General features: G+C 36.7%; 3 protein-coding genes across 8 annotated transcripts in view; 1 reads left to right on the forward strand and 2 right to left on the reverse strand.

The window, feature by feature from the left end:
- Positions 1-7,697, reverse strand: LOC132149445 (WD repeat domain phosphoinositide-interacting protein 2). 2 transcript variants are annotated; one of them, XM_059558691.1, is made up of 12 exons: positions 7,462-7,697; positions 6,334-6,416; positions 5,060-5,229; positions 4,858-4,954; positions 4,521-4,618; positions 4,326-4,418; positions 3,493-3,563; positions 3,283-3,396; positions 2,894-3,058; positions 2,702-2,809; positions 1,832-1,929; positions 1-1,754 (listed from the first exon to the last, which is right to left on the reverse strand). In XM_059558691.1, the coding sequence occupies exons 1-12, from the start codon at positions 7,533-7,535 to the stop codon at positions 1,642-1,644; spliced, it is 1,284 nt and encodes a 427-aa protein (XP_059414674.1). In that variant the 5' UTR covers positions 7,536-7,697; the 3' UTR covers positions 1-1,641. The 2 variants fall into 2 exon arrangements, with proteins under 2 accessions (XP_059414674.1, XP_059414683.1); XM_059558700.1 differs by having other exon boundaries at positions 3,289-3,396; positions 7,462-7,696.
- Positions 6,282-20,553, forward strand: LOC132149477 (monocyte to macrophage differentiation factor 2-like). Of its 4 annotated transcripts, none has more exons than XM_059558749.1 (8): positions 6,285-6,431; positions 13,679-13,760; positions 15,750-15,910; positions 17,084-17,158; positions 17,270-17,371; positions 17,545-17,614; positions 18,679-18,836; positions 20,420-20,553. In XM_059558749.1, the coding sequence occupies exons 1-8, from the start codon at positions 6,367-6,369 to the stop codon at positions 20,517-20,519; spliced, it is 813 nt and encodes a 270-aa protein (XP_059414732.1). In that variant the 5' UTR covers positions 6,285-6,366; the 3' UTR covers positions 20,520-20,553. The 4 variants fall into 4 exon arrangements, with proteins under 4 accessions (XP_059414761.1, XP_059414732.1, XP_059414752.1 ...); XM_059558758.1 differs by lacking the exon at positions 6,285-6,431 and adding an exon at positions 9,050-9,379; XM_059558778.1 differs by lacking the exon at positions 17,084-17,158 and having other exon boundaries at positions 6,282-6,431.
- LOC132149432 (AP-5 complex subunit zeta-1-like) overlaps positions 19,912-23,408 on the reverse strand; it is a 9,739-nt gene continuing 6,242 nt past the window's right edge. For both annotated transcript variants that reach the window (XM_059558681.1, XM_059558674.1), the window contains 5 exons: positions 22,847-22,958; positions 22,640-22,737; positions 22,245-22,377; positions 21,943-22,157; positions 19,912-20,746 (listed from right to left, as the gene is read on the reverse strand). In XM_059558681.1, coding sequence (XP_059414664.1) covers positions 20,476-20,746; positions 21,943-22,157; positions 22,245-22,377; positions 22,640-22,737; positions 22,847-22,958 — 829 coding nt within the window. In that variant the 3' untranslated portion in view covers positions 19,912-20,475. The remainder of the gene's footprint in view (positions 20,747-21,942; positions 22,158-22,244; positions 22,378-22,639; positions 22,738-22,846; positions 22,959-23,408) is intronic.

Here is a 23,408-nt window from a genome sequence, read left to right on the forward strand (position 1 = left end):
AATTTTCAACAGAGGATTTATTTAATCTTTAAATGGAACAATTTACATTTTATACAAAAATCATCAGAAAACAGATTAAAGAGGCCTTGGGGGATTAGGGCTCATTGGCTGATGAGAACATAAGTCATTTTATTACTGACCTTGACATTTGTTGATATGCAACATCAAAACATGCTCAAGAGACAATCATGCTACAAATGATCTCAAGATCTTTTAGAGCTCCATGAATTCAGACGGTATCTCTGAATGCCTATACTGTCTGTTTGACCTGTGTGCTTATTTGGACACACTTGCGTTTTGCGTTTTGTAAATATATGTTAATTACATTCATAAACCCTGGTCCTCTCATTTTTCAAAAGGACCCTGGTTATCACATGAAACATTTGACCTGTTCTGGTTCGACTGCCAGACCACAGGGATGTCTTAAAGAGAACATACCCCATTTGTAAGCTAAATGCTGCAACCTTTTACTAAAGATTGACGTTTTGGTGAAATATATTCAGATTTTCTTCTTTGCAAAGGACAAGGCCTCCAAAATAGGGACCTAAAATGAGGCTCATGAGCAATCATCAGCTGCTGGTATTGAGAATAAATCAAAGAGACAGGGCATGACTTCAGCTTCCTTCCTTCATTCATTCTTTCATTACGAATAAAACAAAAATGTCCTAGAAACAAGTTGATGACTAACTGCCTCTTGAAACCACGTTCATCACAGGCTAGTTCCCTCTCAAATCAATACATTAAACGCCTTCATCAGTCGTCCGTTCTACAACTGAGGTTACTTAAGTGTTTGTAACTTAAAATAATAAAACTTGAAAAGAAATCAGGCCATATGAAGACACTAGGGGTAATTCAAAGCCAAATTAAAGTTTTGTTCTCCACGTTGCCCATTTACCCCATAATGTGGCATGGGATTAATTAAAAGAGTACTGTAAAGCATATGTGCGTACAGATGCAGTCATTCAAGATAAAACTAAAAACAACCCTCTCAGCCGGTTATAAACACAGTAACATAACCAGGCCGTCATGTTAACACATCATATACATTGTTTTTACAGGACAACATTCACATCTTGGTGCCATTGCACAGCCACAGATGTTGATGAGTGGTAAGGGACTTCAACAACGCAGACACTGCACAGTTGTGTGGAGACGTATAGCAGGCGGCGCAAGCCAGTTCGCTTTCAATCACAATTAAAAAAAAAGACACAAATGCACAAGCACACAAGTGTTTGTCAAAGTTCAAGAGGAGAAATGGCCAGCAGACACATCAGAACCATTCACATGAAAGCAAAGGTTTTCTAGAACTTCTAATCTTGGCACATGTACATGCAAAGCTAAGAAACGGGACACCTGCAGCTTGGATTTCATATTTTGGTCTGATTAAGGACATAACTGGGTATTGAAAAAAAAGGAAAGCGAAGAAAAAATTCACCAGGTTTTATAAAGCCACAAGGGTGGGGGATGGGAAACATCTATACGCAACAACAGACAGAATAAGGCTACAGCTAGGCTTGCTTTAAAATGATCTCTCTTTGAATCCCTTTCTCTTATTAGGTCACACATGTCCATAGCAGCACCAGAGGAGGAAACCCCCTCTGCAATGTCACTCAGTTGCTTCCATCTTCCGCCCAGGACAGCTCAGTCTGTTTCCAGGATTAACGGAGGCTGCTCGTTCTCTTCGTCCAGGCGCAGGGTGTTCATGTCATCCTCCACCCCGGCACCCCCCACCGCCCCCTGATCCTCAGTGTAACCTGAGCCAGTGAACCATACAAGGCCATCTGAACATTTCCATTCTTTCATTTTTTGAGTGAAAATGAAAGCTTCTTACCTTTGGCAACAGCAGCACTGTGGGTCTGTGCCACAAGCGGCCGGTCGTGAGCGGTTTGCTCAAGGATTTCATTCGCTGGCTCTACACTTCCATCTAACCTAAAGGACGAAACACATTTACACGAGGAATTAAATACAATACAATACAAACGCTTTAATGCAATCCTTAAATTAAAAATGCAGTTTTTACTGCACACAAACAAACAAAAAAAGCTAAATTGAAACTAAACAAAACAACAACAAAAAACATAATCTATTTTGTTTTTTAATATTTCAACTAAGAGAAAAAGCAAAAATCACAACCAATGAGATCCAGCACAATGCATCAAAACGTTTTAGGTTCACAGTAAATTATACAGGATACTCAATAACCAGCAAAAATATTCTATGTATCTACAGATTACCGTTCAGAAGTTTGGGGTCACTAAGATATTTTTCTGAAAGAAATGAATGCTTTTCTTCAGCAAGGTTGCATGAAATTAATCAGAAGTGACAGTAAAGCCATTTATGTTGAATGAATGCTTTTCTTTTAAACTTTCTATTCATCAAAGAATCCTGAAAACAACTGATCACTGTTTCCACAAAATTAAGATGCACAACTGTTTTCAATATCGATAAGAAATGTTTCCAAACAAATCAGCATATTAGACCCATTTCTGAAGCATCCCGCTTTGATATTTCACAGGAATAAATTACTTTGCCATCGCAGGAATGAATTGCATTTTAAAATGTATTCATATATATTTATATATACACAGCCTATATGAGCATTTCAAAAAACCTTTCAAAATACAACCCCAAACTTTTACGATAAGTGTATATAGACTAGTATTCTAATGGATCGTTTTAGCTTGGTAACATTGGATCTCACTTATGCTGTTTCATTAGTGTGCACTCTCCCCCCTCCTGTGGGTCCAGATTGTACAGGTAAAGATAGCCATCTGCTGCAGCCACCAGCAGGCGTGGGATCTTCTGGATTCTAGAAACCAATCACAAGCAAGATAATCAGAGACACATCTATCCTGATAGCAGCTACAGTCTCTAGCTTGAATGGTTTTCTCACATGGCCAGAGCGCAGATGTTCTTATGACCTGAAAAGGGCAGTCTGACTGTAGCAAATGCCCTTCCTTGAGTGAACATCTCTGTTACATTTGCAGGCAGGTATGTTGTGGAGGCCATCAGTACTTTTCCAAAGTATCCTGTCCAAGTAGTAGGCTCCTCTTGGGGCCTAAGATGGAAAAACACAAGTTGTTTGCAAAATAAATAAAAACCTGAGAAAGAAAGTTACGCCTATGTTCTGTTTTAAGTTCAGCTTGCAGATCTGTTATCAGAAGGAGGCTTTATCTTACTCAAACAAACAACAACAACAAAAAAAGTACAAATCCACAGCATTTTGTATTTGAGATGTGAGAAGAAGGTCTGAAAACCACTTATTTCAGTGGGCATCATTACACTGACTTTTCTCTCTGGGTCTCCAGCTTAAAAATATGAACCGTCTCCGTGTTGCTTGAGGCAGACAGATAGAGTCCCTCCATACTGAAGGCGAGGGAACAGATGCTCACACATCTGTCGAGAGATAATCAAATCAAATGCATTTTTTCACTCTGTGTGCATATTATAATTCTTGGTGTTTTGTATCAATACAGTAATATAGTTTACTACCTCTTTACTCCCCTCCGGAACTCAAAGAGCTTTTGGCCCTCTGTAATGGAGAAAACTCGGATTACAGTGCCCTACATAATACCAAGAAAAAAAAAAATCAAAAATTTTACTTTTTAGGAAGAATACAAGAAACTAAAATTCTTGATCTATTATTCAGCACTTTTAATCTCAAAGGTCAGTATGCAAACACTACCAATCAAAACTAAATACTACTTTTATTAATCAAGGACACATTAAATTGCTCAAAAGTGACAGTAGAGATATTTATAATGTTGCAGACTATTTTAAAACATGCGTTTTTTTTGCATTTTCTATTCATCAAAGAAACAAAAAACCCTAAAATGTATCCACAAATGTATCCACAAGAATATTAAGCAGAACAACTATTTTTAGCATTAATAACAATATGAAATGCTTCTTAAGCACTAAATCGGCATATCAGAATGATTTCTTAAGAATCATGTGACACTGAAGACTGGAGTAATGATGCTAAAAATTCAGTTTTGAACAGGAATAAATTACACTCAAAAAAAGATATTTTAAATTCTAATAACTTTGCAAAATGTTACTGCTTTTACTTTATTTTTGAATTCAATAAATGCAGCCTTTGTGAGCATAAGAAACTCCTTTCATAAACAAAACAATTAAAAAGTTTCAACCCCAAACATTTGAATGACTGAATGACCGTGCATACAAGTTAGACAATGTCATAAAAAAATTGAAAAACTGGAGCTATAATTCATTTTCATTATCAACCAAACAACTGTAGCCACTGTGTTATAGTCTGAATGAGTGTCTCTCACACACACACACACACACACACAGCGCTCTACCTTCTCAGATGCTGTGGCCAATTTAGTGCCACTTGCATCGAACGCCAGAGCTGCTAGTGGACTATCGTGGGCAGGTATCATGTTAGCTGCCCTCTGGGGAAGAATATTATACACACAGACATAGTGACCAACCCTGTTTAACACAATACCTTAAAGCCATAACTATGGCAAACGTTGAAACTAAACAGTACTTACCAGATTGACCGTGTCAAAAACTTGTACCTCTCCAATTGTTGCACTTCCCGGATAGGCCAAGTAACAGTTGTCATTACTGATTGACAGGGCACATAGTCCTATGAATGTTTAGTGACATATATTAATAATCACGAATAAAACATCTGTCTGGCTAATACATATAACAGCAAGGCCATTAGTAACGAGTCATTAGCAAAGCTATGCTTTCAGTACCCCAAACATAAAAATAGCACTAGATCTTTCTGAAAGAAGCTGCTGCTACATGCACTTCCCCATTACAGTCTGGAAAAAACATCACACTAACAATGATGCACTGATGGCAAGCAGCGGTACCCACCAGAAGGATTCGGAGGGGTCTCTCGAATGGTATGTAGTACTTTCATATCCCTAATGTTGTGGATATAGAGTGACTCCTCTAAACACACTATCAGTCTCTGTGGAAATAAAGCAAGATTGCAACATTCTCATACGGCCTCATCACTTGTAATAAAACACAATACTGTAAACGTGTCACAGGAAATGAATGCTTGCTGACTCACCTGTCTGTTCAGTTTTACAGTCAGTATAGTGTTTGAGTAGCTGTAGTTGCATATCTCAGTCCCTTTCTTGAAGTGACAGACTTTCAGCTTTCTAGGTGCCTTAAGGCTGACAATAGCGACGAGGCTGCTGGAGAACAATCTCTCCACGATGCACACGTCTTCTGTGTCAGCTGAGCACAAATACATGAGAATATAAAACATGTCTTCTGTACCACACTCAAGCAAACATTTAGAATAGACGACAGTAAAGATTCTCAACCTTTTTAACTCAACGGCTCCCCATTTATTATTCAAAGGCTTCCCCTATAATAGAAGCTAATATAGTTTCAGTATTTCTGCTGTAATTAAGCTGCTTGTTTTTGATTTTTTTCTTCAACTATTTTTACAGAAACTAGGAGTATTGATTTATTCATTTAATTAACCACAATTCACTTTGTGGTGAAATAATATTGATGTTCTTCAGTAACAAAAAGTTACAAGGAAGATATTAATTATTATTATTATTATTTTGCATTTTAATTTATATTAGAGTTAGATTTTTTTTAAATATATATATAAATTTATTAATTTAGGTACTTGAAAGCAATCCTGCATCGTCCTTGGAGGTTTGCTGAGGCTCTTGTTTGAGAACATGTGGTCTACAGGGACATAGCAAAAAATAACAAATCCCTGGATATTTTGAAATGTCTACATCCAGCCTTCTTACCATTTGAAGATTAAACAATAACAGACAGGAAAACAGTTCAGTTTATTCTGAACTCAGTCAAGGATTAGGACCGTTAAAAGGCACAAAGTGTGCATGCAAGCCCTTCAGCTGTGTCTTACAGCATGTACTTGGGTGCTGACTCCCTTTATAAAACCAGTATTACAATAATGGAAATATAATGCAATGATTTTTATTTAAAATTTTATCAAGTAAATTGTAGAGCCATTCTTACACTATAAGATATAATTGTTTACTGACATCTAAATTTAGCTCACTAGCTGGCCTCTAAAGACACTATTTTAGCACAGCTGGAATGTTCCATTGGAATGTTGCCCATCAGCATCTAGGAACAGAACGATCCGTTTGAATCATTTACAAGGTCTCTCACATTTTTCAAACTGTTTGTACCCCCTGAATATCTCTGACCTCCATAGAGCATAAAGACATTATCAGCCCCTTCAGTCGACTTGAATCATGCTAGAGGTATAAGCAGCCATACTAGATATGATTTGCATATCTACACAAGCTTATCAAAGGCTGACATTAAATTACTACAAAAAGAACTTACTACATTCATAGATTTGTTCCAATTTGTCCACTGATGACAAGGAGAAAAACTTGTAGCCGGACTTGGTACCAACAGCTAGGGATCTGGAAAGCAAAGAGGTAACAATAATGAAACGCTACAGTTTATGGTCTACTGGTTTGCTTAATGACTAAAACAGGTTGTTGACCTGATGGTGAAATGTGTTAAAGGGTTGTTTTGCAATCCTCGTGGTGTAATGTGACATGCTTGATCTTTAAGGTACAAAAGCCACGAGAACTATTTTAAAGTAGTTTACTTTCTATAGTGGTGAAATGTAGCAGCTGTTATTAGTAATAAAACACCGACAGTATTGTCAGTGAGGTGAGCCAGTGGTTACAGTGGCACAAACAGTAGAGACTAAATAATAAGCTTTGGATAACTTGACAGCTGGTTCTTTGGTGACTGGATTCGGAAAGACAAACAAACGGCTTATATATATATAAAAAAAGTATAAAAATAAAATAAAATTGTTAAGTAACTCTCTTTCAGGCAGCTAATTTTAAACCAGACATTCAAAAAACACAAAACGAGAGCTCAGTTTTATGTCAGAGTCATAACTCTGGTGTTGCAGTAACAGTTGAGTTACTATTGCTGTCTTTCTAAGTTACTTCGATAAACAGAGATAACAACCCTATTTAACACTTGCTAAATTTTATATACAATCAAATGTTAATTTACATCCCGTATTTAAGATTTTACACGATTAAGCTGACATAAAGCTTCGCAGAAGAGCAAATATTCGTTTTTTTTCGTTAGCATGAGGGCTAATGCTACAAGTCTCGTGAGTCCATTTGTCTGGCGTTAACGTTACTTTACAGGATAGAAGTGGGTGCTGATTTATTAAAACAAAGCTGCATTAACACATGTTGGGTAACTGTCTTAAGAGAGACCAAATTAAAAGCCATAAAGCATAACAACGGTGACTGTTTTAGCTGGTTAGCACGCTTTATCATCATATTTGCACAAATGAGACACAACGAAATCGCTCCCATTTTAAGGAACGAAGCTTCGCACGACTGCAGTGCGATTATTCGCGGATTATACTAACAGCATTGTGTCAGTATCTGCTGTCGGGCTGTTAGGCCAGCAGTAGCGTGGTTCTTCTCTTACGTGTTATCCTGATTAAAGTTGGCAAAGAGCAGCTGGCTGCAGCCGGCCTCTCCGCTCTGACTGGCCAGGTTCATTTGCTCGACACCATTGAAAGATTAAGCCGAAGTGAAAAGGGTTCAAACGTGGGTTAGATCAGTGCAATCTGGTGTCTCGCACTGCCATAAGTTCCACCCTTGTTCCAATGAATGTTGTTGTTTTTCTACCAGCCACTGATGCACATTTTCGTGCGCATGCGCACTGGCAGCTGCACGCATTCTAATTAAAGGGAAAGGTGCTCTATTTCTCACTAGAGTGGGAATGTTTTCAAATGATTTGCGAAATGTTTATACAATTAATCAGAATTAATTTTATAGGTTTCCCAGTGAGGCCTCATAATTGAGAATATATAACCTTTATAGTGGTTCTCAACTTTTTGACTCTAAGGCTGTCTACAATGCAGTCCACATGATTAAAACTTTGCTGAAAAACCTCTTGTGCACAATTTTCTATTTATATTCTGCCCTCTGATTGATAGTTCACTTACGTTTAAGTACGTGTAGCTGTGAAATCTTTAGTAAAGTAGCCTAATTGAAAGAAAAATTATATAAATTGTTATAAATATTACTTATTAATTCATTACTGGTCTGATGCAACTTTAACCTTAATTAAAACTATTTTAAGTCTGTTTGAGGGCCCCTGGTTGAAAACCACTATACCAGATAAAGTATTCAAGCCATCTCTGCAATCACGATCATGATGAGACGCAGATATTGAAATATTGTAAACTTATTTAACCAGCAGAGGGCCTCGTGCGCTTTTTCTTTGAGTGTTAACTCTATCAAATAGAAAATGTGCTGTGACTGGGTCAGAAATGTTTAAATGTGATATAGGATATATGACGAGTTAAGATGCAAAAGCCTCAAAGTGACGTTTGAAATTTTCCTCTTAAATTAGTATTTTAGAAAAAGTATTTTCTCTTATGCGACGGTTCAGTAATTGGGGAAGTCGTGGCCTAATGGTCAGAGAGTTCGAGTCCTGGGCTGGCAGGAATTGTGGGTCGGGGGAGTGCATGTACAGTTCTCTCTCCACCTTCAATACCACGACTTAGGTGCCCTTGAGCAAGGCATCGAACCCCCAACTGCTCCCCGGGCGCCGCAGCATAAATGGCTGCCCACTGCTCCGGGTGTGTGCTCACAGTGTGTGTGTGTGTGTTCACTGCTCTGTGTGTGTGCATTTCGGATGGGTTAAATGCAGAGCACAAATTCTGAGTATGGGTCACCATACTTGGCAGAATGTCACTTCACTTCACTTTTAAGTGAAATAACTGAACATAGGAGCCTGATAAAAATTAGAAGAACATTTCAAACGGCACTTTGAGGCTTTTGCATAGTACTCTTCAACATAGGGCTACATAGCCTACATTTTCTTTTTTCTTTTTTTTTGTAGTAAAAAAAATTAGGGCTTCACAAAATAGCTTGCATGTAACAGATCTCAGAGAGGTTAGTTTGTTAACGTCTTTCTAAACAAACACTTCTAAAGCAAATATCCGCTACATGATGACGCGCAAAGAGCAGACATGATGCAGTTGGCTCGCGCGAGCCGCTTCCAAGTTCACTTGGTCGAAAGCGAAGGGGCGGAGATGGGATTGAGCGCAGCTGCATTCCTGACACAGAGAGGCTCGCGAGGCGCTTGATGATTATAACTAAAACCCGCTGTCAATAGTAGCTCTGCTCGTGTGCGCGTGCTGTGCAGTGAAAGTCTCCACGCGCTTGTTGAGGCAGTGCTGCTTTCTTCCAAGTTTTGGACACGCTTGAAACATCCGGAGTTTGCTCGTCGCTTTTACTGGGAGTCTAGTCAATCTGTCTGCCCAGGAGCGAGCTCCGCGGGGAACATGTACAAATATGTACAGTATGGATTTTAGGAGGACGAAGCTCGGAAGGTAAATTATCTAAATATAACGTTTAGAGCATTGTTTTCTTTATATTATAAAAAGTGGTTAACCTTTACACTTAAAAAAACAACAAAAACAAAGTTGTTGTTTTTCATCTTTGTTAATAACAGAAAAGCATTTTTGTAAGGATTATGGTTGTTAATAAGAATACTATTAAACAAAATAAAACCGCGCGAGTCGGAGGTGGACAAGCAGCTCAAACATGTTTGAAGAAGCCATTGTGTTAGCTCGTGGGAAAGAAAATCTTGAGGTTCTGTCAACTTCTACTTTAATTTTATTTCTGCACTGCTTCAACCTGCTTTTGGTGAAGATTTCCTGCAGACCATCAGGCAGACACACGTGCACAATGAATCGAAATTAATCGCAATATTTGTTTTAAACAATTCTGGCATACATATTGCTTGTGTAGTGCTAAAACATCTCTTTCATTTTAGACAGAGTATACATGTATTATAATGCCTATAGAAGCATAGGCCTATTTCTTTAACAGTAATGTAAACTGATCATAAATGTATTCCCAAAAGAAAATGATTATTCACTTAAATCATTTTGTCTTGGTGAAATTACTGAACTTCTTAGAATTAAAAACTCATCATTCCCATAAAAAGTGTGATTTCCAAAGAATAGTGTTTTAGATAACATTAACTTAATACTAAAAACATACTTTTTTTCAATAGGGCATACAAATATTGTAAATGTGTTGATAGTTTTGTGTAATGACAAATTTAGTTAATGTCAGAACACTTACCTGGCAAACATAAGCAGGCTTTGTGTTTGCCTTTTGAGATCTTTGCCCCAGAGGATGTTGATATGCTGTTTTTGTTCCCTATTTTAATCAATGTGAGCATTTTATAGAGCGTCTCAATGCTTAATATATGCATAACACACAATAACTAACTGTTTTATTTTATTTATGATCCCACAACTTAAAGACTTGCTTTGCATAATGGCATTACTCTCATTAGACCATCCAAGATGCAAGTGAGCCTGTTTATTAATCACAACAGATTTGGAGAAATTTACATTGGATGTACATAATTTGCTCATCAGTGGATCCTCTGCAGTGAATGGGTGCCATCAGAATGAGGCCAAACAGCTGATAAAAAAAAATCATATAAGTAACCAACACAACTCCAATCCACCACTTCGCATCCTGTGAAAATCTGCATGTTTGTAAAAAAAAAACAAATCCATAAAGAAGTTTTAACTTTTTACTGTAGCTTGCTACTAAAATACTCCTCTGAAAAAGTGAAAAAAAGTTTAATCTAAATCAGGAGAGAAATATGCACAGATAAATCACCGTTTACAAAAGAAAAACTGATCTAAACAAATATGTTGGTGTATTTTGATGTGAGAGGACAACATCATATGGACTTTTTAATTGGAGAAATCATTATTCTGGATCATGGTGTGTATTTTTTATTTATATTTTGGTCAGAAGCAATTATTTAAAGTTGAAAAGTTAAACGATACATTTATTTTCATTTTTGGGTGAACTATCGCTACATTGGCATTAAACTGGTGAATTTAGTCAAACTGTCTTATCGTACCTAGATGCAGTGTTTCTCTGAACCCTGGATAACTCTCAGGTGAGTCATAAACTCAACCTGTCAGCACCTGATAACCTTCGGACTGTGTATTTTTGTCCCTTGTGACTTTTTGGTTTGGATTCTCCTTGTCACAAGAGACTTGCATTGTGGCCATCTGATCGCATATTTTTTTTTTTGGACGGGATATCATGGCCTCTGTCATATGCAATAAGCACACTAACCAATAAATCACTCAGTTAATTGTCTGTGCTCAGAAGAAACGGCCTTTATGAACCTGGAGCATATGAAAGGATAATGAACACGGTTTTACCAAAAGATGGCATAGCCTAAGGAACTTTATCATGCCTTCCATTTGATTACTTGCATGTAAATGTTGTAAACTTCAATTTTATTTTTTTATTCATTTGTTTTCAGCTATTTGATATTGCGATATGAAAGAGCATTTTACAAAATGCACTTGTTGTGTGGTTTGCAAAAAGAAGAACTTGAGTTTGGCCTTAAAATGTTGGAATGTAATGTTTGATGTCATGACTAGTATGTAGGGCCACATTATGCATGAGCAGACATCTTAGCTGAATCATTTTTGGCTGAAACCCAAGACCAGCACTGTGTATCATGTTGCTGTAGAGGCTCTGTGAAGTGTAAACATCCAAATCTCTGAATGGTTTCTCTAACGATGGGCCACCGATGAGTCTCACAGTCCCTTACCCTCACAAGTGTGGCATCGTCATATTCTCACACAGACACATCAGCACAGATGTGTTGGATCGCAAAAGTCTGAGAATTTGAAATGCTGCTTATTCATTTCACACCTAAACATGTCTTTGTTTTTTTCAGCTTTCTTTTCATTTCCAGTTATGAATCGTAGAATTTATGTGTTGTCTGTGAATCAGTGAAATGAACTAGATTGATTGGTGTGTATTGACTGTATGGAGCATGACGTATTTTTTATATTTAGGAGAGTTGCTAAAATATTTCCCTATATCTAATAGTCTCAAACTGACATTGATGTTCCCAGTTTAGCCCCAGATGGCATCATATAAAAGCAATTCCTTTTATAAAGACCAAGCAGAGACACACCAGGTGCTGTAGCAATGCAAAACATTAATTTAATGAACTAATCCATAATAATCAACAGGATGCCCTGTAGTGCTCTGAGTAAAAATTTCCCTGAATATAGTAAAAAATATTGTGATATGACAAGTGACACTAAATATACCTAATAACTATGTTGCTTAAAGGCACATTCTGCATGATCTAGCAGCTCTGGTGCATTCGGGCATTATAATTGAATGTTTGACTGTGAATGCAGCTCCTATCACACCTGGATCACACTTTTTTTATATATAAAGAATATGAACTGCTTAATAATAATAATAAAAAAAAACACTTTACAGCAAACATTTACATAAAAATAGATATGAGGAAAAACTAAAAATGTTATGAAAGCAGGTTTCATAACAAAAAGTCCTTTAAGTCAGCCTGTGTGTTTTAGTGGCAGAATTATATTTGACAAGGTAAACAAATGAAGACAATGAATCTGTTAACTGCTAGAAACACGCTATAATCAAGATATATAATGGAGAAGCAAAGTAAGATGGTTTCCAGAGCTCGCTCATTTATTCTGGTTGGCAGTCTAGCCCACTTCCCTGTGTCCTCATGCACATTAATTAAATCACACAGATAAAGAGTGTTTGGAGGGAAATAAAAAAGAAAATCCCAAGCCTCAGGTTGGCATGGAGACTGACATCATCGCTCAATACATCAGCGGCTCAATGTAAGTGGCATAAAAGAGCTCATTCCGAGCAGGATTAGCTTCGTGGTTCCGTAGTTACAGATACTAGGCAACCGTGCAATACAAGAAAATTCTAAAAATGTGATCCGAATGCATATTAAATCCTCGAGGAGCCTCAAAGAAGGTTACCTAATACTCTTGGACCTGAACATTATGTGCTCTCGATTGCTAATGTGTTTCATATAAACTGAATTAACCTCGGAAACGAAAAGGACTTTAACGTGTAACACTGTCCTACTGTTGATGTGTGAGAAATGAAGTTTGGGGTCAGTAAGGTTTTTAATATTTTTGAAGGTAAATGATACTTCTTTTTACCAAAGACGGATTAAATTGGCTCATTAAAGCGACCGTATAGAGATGTTATAAAAGATTTCTATGTAAGATAAATGCTGTTTTTTTTTTATTTCTGTTTATCAAAGAATCTTAAAAAAATATATCATTGTGTTAAAAAAAATACTAAGCGGCACAACTGTTTTTAATATTGATTATTATAAGAAATGTTTATTGAGCAGCACATCAGGATATCAAAATGGTTTCTGAAGACTGTACTGATGCTGAAAATTCAGCTTTACCATCACAGGAATAAATTACATTTTTAAATGTATTCAAATTGAAAACACTTGTAGTAATACTTCATAATTTAACTGATTTTACTGTATTTTTAAATAAATGCAGTGTGCATAAGAGACGTCTTTCAAAAACATAAAAAAAATATCACCAACCCCAAACTTTTGAAGGTTAATGTACATGATCATAGAACTCTGTCTGGATGAATAAATCCAGTCTATATTACGTTAAAAAGTTTATAACATTTTAATAGGATGACAGCCCATACACATTGCTTCAAATTACTGTATATTAAATAAAACAATTTGACTGAGGATCTACCTTAAGTCAAAATTTAAAGTATTTAAAATTCACCAAAATATATATATCTTTTAGGTTTATGAACAACCGAGTCCCATCTAGCAAGAGATACCAGCCAACTGAGTATGAGCATGCAGCCAACTGTGCCACTCATGGAGTAAGTAGAAAAATCTACTTCTCATCTCACACTGAGCTCAGAGCAGGTCAAGACAATGTTGGAGAGACCTCACAGACAATAAAGTGCTTCATAACAGTGTATGAGATCACAAACTAGACCTCTGGCTTAGTGAAGGAGAGGGTGTTGTCAAGAGGGGAGACTTTGATGCTATTGTCCTGTGACACAGAAGGACCAACAAAATCACAAAAAGAACAGAGATTGTGTGATGTAATACTGCTCAACAAACAAAAATATTTCATGGGTATACAGGGACAAAATCATTCAATAATACCAATCTTTTTCATACTGTAGTTCTCTTTTCACCTTTGCTCTTCTGCTCTTGGTTTATATGCATGTTTTTTTCTGAGCATGTTGTTTGGATAACATCCTGCTCTTTAATCCCCGCCTCTCAGAGCCGCACATCTGGCACGGCCAGTTCACGAGCTTCAGCATGAGACATTGACCACACACCAAATCCTCTTTGCACCAGTGCATTGTCGTTTGGCTGTAGAGTAAAAGCTCAAGAATACTGTGCATCTACTTTTCTGATGTCTACAAATTAAAGTCTTGAAAATGTTTTTTGATAATATGCTTATGTCAAAATGCTGTGAATGCATAAAATTGCTAGTTTTGGTAATTTTTTTTAAAATAGGCTTCTGCAGAAAATCAGTAGGGCTTGTGGGACATGTTAAGAAGATTTGATCAGACACAAATAATGACAGATGGAAGGAGGGGTCGGTCAGGCTACAAATATTAGAATTTGTCATTTTTCCAATGTAATTACAGTAATCCAAATAACTGTGCATACATAATGAAGGACTAGGGCTGGCCATTTCAGTTCATTTAAGTATTTAAGTACTATAACACAGTTTTGCAGTCGAGGCCAGCTGACCCAGGTGAAAAACAAGTACACTTCCATAATTTACTTAAAGTGCTCTATTTTTGTGCACTAATTTTGTGCGCAAAATTAATATACTAAACATTATCCTTTAGTACTTCTTAAAAATGTATTTAGCTACAGCTTGTAGTACATTTGAGTGTACTACAAGTGGTAGCTAAATACATTTTTTCAAAAACAAAGTTAGTTAAAAGCGTATTTTAGTTCATATTCATGGTGTCTCAAAATAGCACAGTTGAGTACACTTAGATGATCTTAGGTTTATCTTAAGAAGTACTGAAGGATAATTTTTAGTACATTTAGTACAACATTAGTGTGTGAAAATAGAGCACTTTAAGTAAATTATGGAAGTGCACTTGTTTTTCACCTGGGGAGGGTTGAGTCCAAGTTAAGATCCACATGAAAATATGGCCTTGGTCCTCGAGTTTGAGTTTAAGACCACAGTCTTGAGTCCACAACAAGAATAAGACCCTAAAAATATTGACTAAGTGATTTAAAATTGAGTTCAAGACCGTATTTTAATGGTCTTGATCTTAAAGTCCATGCCCAAGCTCACATTTTTAGGGTTTTGGTCTTAGTCCAAATGCTCCCGAGTCCACGACAAAACCAAAACCATGAAAATAGGGTCCTGTCCAATATCAAATATTTTATGGCTTTGCTCCTCAAGTCTAAGTCTAAGACTATTTTTTCATAGTCTTGCTCTTTGTCTTAGTCCACAAAGAGCTCCAAAGTCTACAACAAGCACAAGAACATGAAGAATTGGTTCTGACTTGCCTTTGAGTCTACGACAATATTTTATGGTCTTGGTGCTCAGGGCTGAGTCCAAGATCATATAGTCATATAAGACCATGAAAATATTGATTTGTAAAATATTGAGTCTTAAGACCACATTTTCACTTCCTGGTTACACGATAGACTCAGGAGCATGTGAACTTGTTTTTGATTTGAACTCAACCCTCTTCTGGTGTCATTCTTAACTCAAACCCAAATCAGCTTGTCTTCCAACACTGCTTTAACACACTTTAAAACAATAGTAATGAATAACTTGAGAAGATACAAAAAGATACATATTGAAATTGTCTTCTGTCCAGTTCTGGATCATTCCCAGTATCCTGGGAAGCTCGGTGTTGTACTTCCTCTCTGATGACCAGTGGGAGACCATCTCTGCATGGATGTATGGGACAGGTCTGTCTGGGCTGTTCATCATGTCCACCATGTTCCACACGGTGTCCTGGAAGAAAAGTCATCTCAGGTGAGAATTTAAAAAAATAAAAGTTATGTTTTCTTTAAATAAAGTTCTATTTTAAAACAAAAAGGAAAGATCCTCAGCAGCGCATAAGATATACACCTTCCCATACATTCATATACATTTTAACCTAAAATCTTGATATTGAAAAAAAAGCATGTTTTCTGTCACCTAAAGAGGATGCTGTTTAAAAAGAGCGTATGCAGAATCTTTAACACGTTTCTGCCTTTGAGGATTCAAGAATGACTAAGCACACACTCATTATCGAGTGCTTTAAGATGTGAAACAAACAGATTTCCTCAGTTAATTGGGCATGTTCCCTGACTTCCATAATATTTCAGCTGCAAAAAGAAGAATATTGCATTTATGCAATTGCTTTGCATTTCTTCTCATCTTAAAACCAATGCATGACCACAGACGCCATCTGAAATTAAATATTTCCTCCCGAAATGTTGACTCTCAAGCCCTGAATTGACAGAAAACAAAGAGTAGTCGTATGTCATCTGCAGGCGTAGAGATGTCTGATTATTTAATGTCATAGCTTTTGATCACTCTTCCCAAGTGAAGAGGTTTAATGCTACATTTTTGCATATTCTGCTCTAGGAGGAAGTGTCAGCTGCAAATGCAGATTTAGTGGAAACATTATGAATGAACTTTGGATCTTCATCTGAGCATCTAAGCAGTTACACATGAATTCATGTTGACAGATGGTATCACATAGGCCTGTCGGTTCATGTTCACAGATGTCTGTTTCATCAGTCTGTGATTCAGTCATGACCCTGCCCATTCCAAATTACACCCACATTAGGCAAAAACACACCTCAAATCTGTATAAAAGGGTTGCAACATGCTTGTCACCTGAATATATTTTACCAACAGCATATAACAATGATTTCTGAAGGATCATCACAGGAATAAATGACATTTTTAATTATATATATATAAAAAAAAACAAGAACAAAGTCTACTGAGAAATACTGTTTATACTGTATTTTTGATGAAATAAAATGCAACCTGGTAAGCATAAGAGACTTCTTTTAAAAACAAAGACCCTCAAACTTTTAAACAGTATAGTGTAGCTCAGAAAGATACAAGCCAGTGCAAAGATATGAGCACAAACAGTAGACAATAAGAAAAAGAGACTGATTTTTATTTTGAAACATTCTCTTGCTGTAACAGGAAGGTGGAGCAGCGATTCCACATGTGCGACAGGATGGTGATATATTTCTTTATAGCTGCATCTTATGCACCCTGGTGAGCATGTGATGTGTGTGTCCTCTAGTAACATCACCATCAGCGTTTTACAGCTTCACAGGGTTGAGTGTGTTACTGACACAGGTGTCTCTGTGCTTGTGTTGTGTGCAGGCTGAACCTGAGGGAACTCGGACCCTGGGCTGTGCACATGCGCTGGTTGGTGTGGATCATGGCTTGCGCTGGCTCTGCCTACGTCTTCTTGTTTCATGAGAAGTAGGTGCCCACTTTTTGTTGAGGACGTAGAGGATGCTGATGTGGTTGTTAATGTCCAAAATCTGTGCTTGTTCTTTTGCCAAGCAATTGCATTCTAAATGCATCAAATAATGCAAGTGAATATTAGAAAGCCAGCATCAGAATATGTTTAAAACGGCTGTGTTATGTTTCAGGAACAAGATACTAGACTTACTGTGCTACACCGCCATGGGAGCTGTTCCTGCTGTTGTTCTTCTGTCAATGGTATGTGTGTTCATAAATACAGTGATGAAGGCTTTTGAGATGCCTGAAGCAGCTTATTTATATTTTACAACATTTATGTTAGTGTTGTTACCGTGAAGTATTCTTTGAAATTAAAGTAGGCCTTTATTTAATTAATGTCATTGAGTTATCGGGTCAAATCAATCAAAACATTCCTATCAGACAAACAGTGTGTTAAAACATTAACGTGACTGTGTCATCTTAAGCTAAATTAATGCATTTTAATATATAGGTTGGGATATATTTATGCCCTCAGAAAAGAAACAGTTGACATTACGTTATTTTCGAACAAGCCTTGTGGTTCTTAGAAAGATTTTAATTCTTTTTAACTGTCCCTTGTTTACTACTGTAAATGAAATCATGGTAACAGGGTTGACATTTCAAATATCATCCCCTACTGACAAACATAAAGCATGATGAAGTGATAAAAAGATGAGACATTTGCTTGACCATAAAGAGTTTACTTCTTGAAAGTATAATTAAGTAATTATCACAGTTTTGTGGTTACTTTAAAAGGGGAAAATGGTTATTATATACATATATGGGGATATATGTACGTAACAGTAGGAATAATGGGGGATATTAAAATGTCAACCCTGTTACCATGATTATATATACAGTATTAAACAAATGATTATTGAAAAGTATTGTGCAAGAAGCACCTTGTAGAAGCACAAGGTAAAAATAATGTATTGTCAACCCTGTTATAAACCTATTTTATATAAATATATATATTCTATCTTATCTATTTGTATCATCATATATTTGGATCAGAATATGTGCATATTTGTAAAATGAAAAAGTTGGTAATGGATGGAGACAAATAAAAAAAGGCATTGTCGTGATTAAAGGAAAAAACTTAAATGTTACTGGATTTTAATCTTTAAAATAATGTCTGTATTGGCATAGCAAAAGTTGGCACTAGCTATTCATTTTATATTTACAAATGCATACAAGAGAAACAAATGGCACGCTGTTTGGACAGTGTCCCCTGTGTATTTCATCTGAAGGAGAGCGACCCGTTTATACTGAACGTATTATTTCAGCCTAACAGAGAGGGCATATTAGAGCTGTCAGTGGGCGGAGTCTTCTACTGCCTGGGAATTGTCTTCTTCAAGAGTGATGGCCTCATCCCATTCGCTCATGCCATCTGGCACGTCTTTGTGGCAGTGGGGGCAGGCATACACTATTATGCCATCTGGAGGTACTTGTATGCAACGGGGACCGGCCAAATCAAAATATCCAGGTGACAGATGAAGAAGATCTCAAGCATGTTCACACATACAGGGTTTATTGAGCTATAAAAGACAATGTATCTGATCATGAGCTGCCTTTGCATCCCTCTATATTAATCATAGACGGGCATGTTTTAGTACTGTTAGTCTAAAATGTATTTTTATATAGAAGGATTTCTGTCCTGTTAACTCAGCACCTTCTGGCCAGTCTATTTTTGCAGATGTAGTCTTAACCTGTTGACATAATGTACTGTTTTACCCGTCAGTGTTTACAGGCAAAATGTGTATAATACAGAAGACATGAATAACATTCCATATCCTTTAACTGAGCTGATCTCTGCCTTGATATGAACTCCCATAATCAGACTGTGCTTATGAAAGTCATTTATTGGCATTGAGCAGAAAAATTATTTCCAGGTACAGTATTTCTACTACTGTGATCTTGTAGTAATGTATATGTACAAACATTTTAGAAATGATCTTTTAATTGTGGCACAATGGATCATGACTATGGGGTTGTGATCATGTTTAGATGGGATGGAAAGTTAGAGGGGATGACATGATTTACATTACCGGTCAAATGTTTTTAAGAAGTCTCTTATACAGTAAAAACTGTATTATTATAAAGTATTAGTACAGTTTTATTCCTGTGATGGCACAGCATCATTACTCCAGTCTTCAGTGTCACATGATCCTTCAGAAATCATTCTAATATACTGATTTGCTGCTCAATTAAAATTAGTGCTCAATTAATAACATTGGTTATTACTATTATCAATGTTTTATCATTTTCTTTTCTTTCTTTCCCTCATATATATATATATATATATATATAACTTTCAAATGGTAGGATCAGTTTTCACAAAAATATTAAACAGCACAGCTGTCATTATTATCAATACTGATCATAATGTATTTTTGAGCACCAATTCAAGTCAGCTGAGCTCACACAGAGCCATTTTATTTGTTAATGGGAATGAGCCATGCTCGTGGAAACTAGCCTTGATGAATTAGTAAAACCAAATAAGACTTTTAATAAGAATTAAGGCCTACTGAAAATATAAACCTTGATGAAATTCTTGCAACGTAAACGTCTGTTTTACCTATTGACAAATTTATCCAGGAAGCTCAGATATGAAAGAGCATGTTTTAAAGCACTGTGACTTTGAATGTATAACAGGTTTTTTACTCATTTTGTCATAATGTCACATTTATATGACAGTAAGCACATGAATTGTCAAATGTCATTTCTATGGTTAATTCTTTTGTACCATTAGTTTCATAGACTTTAAATCAGAAGGACAACAACTCGATCTAAACTGTATTTTAACAGTTTTGACACTAATCATAAATGCAGCCTGACAATAAACACAGAATATTTCATTTATAGAAATGTGTCTCTAACAAACATTCCAATAAATCGAGGAATAAATCACAATCCCCTGGTGTCTTGATATATTTCTGATTGTGGAGCAGAAGTGGAAGTCATGATGAGGAGCAGTGCTTGCCTGTTTTGCTCCAGTGTCACTCCCTCTCCCTTTGTGTCCTTCAGAAACTCTCTCTTGGTATTCTGCACAGATATTTCGAAAACAGTTTCCTGGAACTGGCTTATGTGGGCAGAGAGCTGGAATGTCTGTGGAGGAGCCCGCTGACTGCTTTCAAGCCCTGAGGAAGCGAGGCGTTGGTGTCTCGGTGCCAGCGGGGGCCGTCGCCTCCAGCTGAAGGGGCCAGAACAAACTGAGCCACATTTGGTAACTTGAGCAAGTTAATAAGTTCATGAGCTCGTGTGATGATCTCCTCAGTGTCCTCCTCACTGTAGCACGTCATCACAGGAGCGCTACGGGCAAACGGCCGCATCTTAGACAGGCAGAGCGACACTCTAAGACAAATAGAGATATAGAACTATTAGTTAAAATATCAACATTAGGTTATGGCTGATAATCATTTATAAAAAATAAAAAAAAAAGTTTGATTTAGGAAAAATGTTTTTTTTTTTTGCTTAAAATATCTGGCTAATATGGACATTACAAACATAGAAATGTCCAAAAGTCTGAGACCATGTACATAGATTTGAAATGAAATGGCAAAAAAAACCTAAGCAATAATAACAGTGTCGTGAAGGAAAGTTTGGAAGTGTAATAGGTTGCAGATTAATCTAATAAGTAGTGTAATTGTTTCAATTACTTCATTACAGTTATGTAACAGAATACATTTGATTACTTTTCTAAATTTATAATGAATGCTTTCAACTGTTAATCATTTTGAAACCTTTAAACCCGGCCGGATAATCCTTACAGTAGTCCTCAACACTGACTACTGTCAGACTTTCACAATCTTTCATAACTTGAATTAAAATCTTAAGACATAGTTTAACAGCTATGAGACTGTTTTTAAAATCGAATCTTTGTACAGCTATGACAGGAAACACTGCCATCTAACAATTTCTCAAAAAAAAAAAAAACCTGTTAATCTTAAAAAATAAAGCATATAAATAAACCTAAATATGAAATAAAACAGTTAATAAGCACGAGTCCTCCTTAATCATCATTGTCTTATATTTTAGAGCAGTCGATGCAATTTAAGAAAGAAAGAAATCAAATCTATATGTGTGTGAAAATAATCAGATACACATTTTTTTTTGTTTCTAAGTAACAGTAACAGATTACAGTTTATTTTGTAAGTAAATGACATAATTCTGTCACATATAATTAGTTACTCCCCAACACTGAATAATGATAAAACCTCCATTTGTGCAATGCACGTTTGCAACCATAATTGAGTGTTGACTAATGTCTAAAAATGAATGGAAGTGCGTAGTAATGTAAAAGTAATAGAGCTCCCTTTATAAATGAATGTATTTAAAGACAGAGCCACAACTTGTTCAATAAATGTTCAATCACTGTGTAATTAAAAAAGAAGCAGCTTCTCTCCCCTGCTGTACCGAACTGTGATGAGAAGCTGCTTATTCCAGACAGTACTAAAGAAACGATACAACATCTTAAACATTACATTTTTAACATCTTGCATGTTCTGCAAGGGCTATGTTGTTATGAAGGAACTACCGTGTTGGTCTACCTGGGAATTAGATCCTGACTGCGTGTGGCCAGTTTGGCCAGGGTGGTCATGAGCACAGTGACGAGGCGTGGGGAGAAGCTCGGAGGACTGGCGGACTGTCGCACCTGCGTGATCTCAAACAGCACCGCCTCCAAACACTCAAAAAAAGATGTGATCCGTTCCACCGTGCAGCGAGGGTCATAGGACACTGAGAGATATTCGCCAATGACCCACACCTGCGAATAAACGTTCAATACAGTCACCCTACACAATACAGTACAGCACCATGATGCTTACGATCACCGTTCACTTCCGCTGCTCACCACATGAGTGTAGAAGTCTTCTTTACTGTAAATGTTGGCAGGGGAGCTTGCGAGCTCCAGGATCTCCCTGGACTGATCCACAATCAGTGGTGGGTGGAGTTTGCACAGGGCCTGCAGGTGGGTGCTGAACACCCTACAATCATAAATAATCACAGTAAAAAATTATTTACACATGCAGAATTTAAAAGATGTCTGAAATGTATATCTCATTCATGGAATTACTGCATAATAACCCCATGAATCACAATAAAAAAATAACTCTACTAACAACACATAACTATAACTATAAAAACTATAAAAATAACTCTACTAACGTGCATCTTTCTGTAGCAAATCTTTTGCACAAATGAGTGAGCTGTTGTCCATTAAGAGTATTTAAATAAAGAGTGCCTCACTTTTGGACTTCAACATTAAATGTCTTGATGTCGTAGAGCAGACTGCTTCTCTCCAGCAGCACTAGCAACAGCTGGTTCAACATTTTCTCATCAGCTTTCTATAAAACACAAAAACACTGGAAGAGATCACACAATTCACACCTTGTGAAATGTGAGTGCACTGGTGTGAGCTATTAAATGGCCTGACCTTTCATTTGTGGCTCTCACCTGAGTGACTGTGTTGAAGTACACATGCAGAAGCACAGGAACGACCTGAGCACACCGAACAGCTCGTGGACTCTCCGCCATGTCAGCCAAAACCTCATGAAGCATTTTTAGCCTGTGAGGAAATCACACTCAAAGGTTTACAGAAAGCAGGCATTTAACACACACACTTCATTTTTATCCAACATTTAGTTTAATTTTTGTGCTGCAGGGGTGGTAATTACACGGTTGCAGGTCCATGAGTTGAATCGGAGCATACTTCATTAAATATTTAAAGGTTTGGGGACAGAATTGTCTCAGCAATGACAAATTAAGTAAAGACATGTATTTTGTTAAATGAACTTAATTTGAACTTTCTATTCATCACAGACTCCTTAAAAAAAAAAATCACGATTTCCATAATTAAACAATAAATAACTGTTTTCAGCACTGATAAAAATAAAATGTTTCTTGAGGAGCAATTTAGCATATCAGAATGATTTCTGAAGGATCATGTGACACTAAAACCTGGAGTAATGATGCTGAAAAAATTCAGTTTTACCATCATATGATGCGATTTCAATTA

This window comes from Carassius carassius, chromosome 1 (genome assembly GCF_963082965.1).
Source record: "Carassius carassius chromosome 1, fCarCar2.1, whole genome shotgun sequence".
Classification (NCBI taxonomy): Eukaryota; Metazoa; Chordata; class Actinopteri; order Cypriniformes; family Cyprinidae; genus Carassius; species Carassius carassius.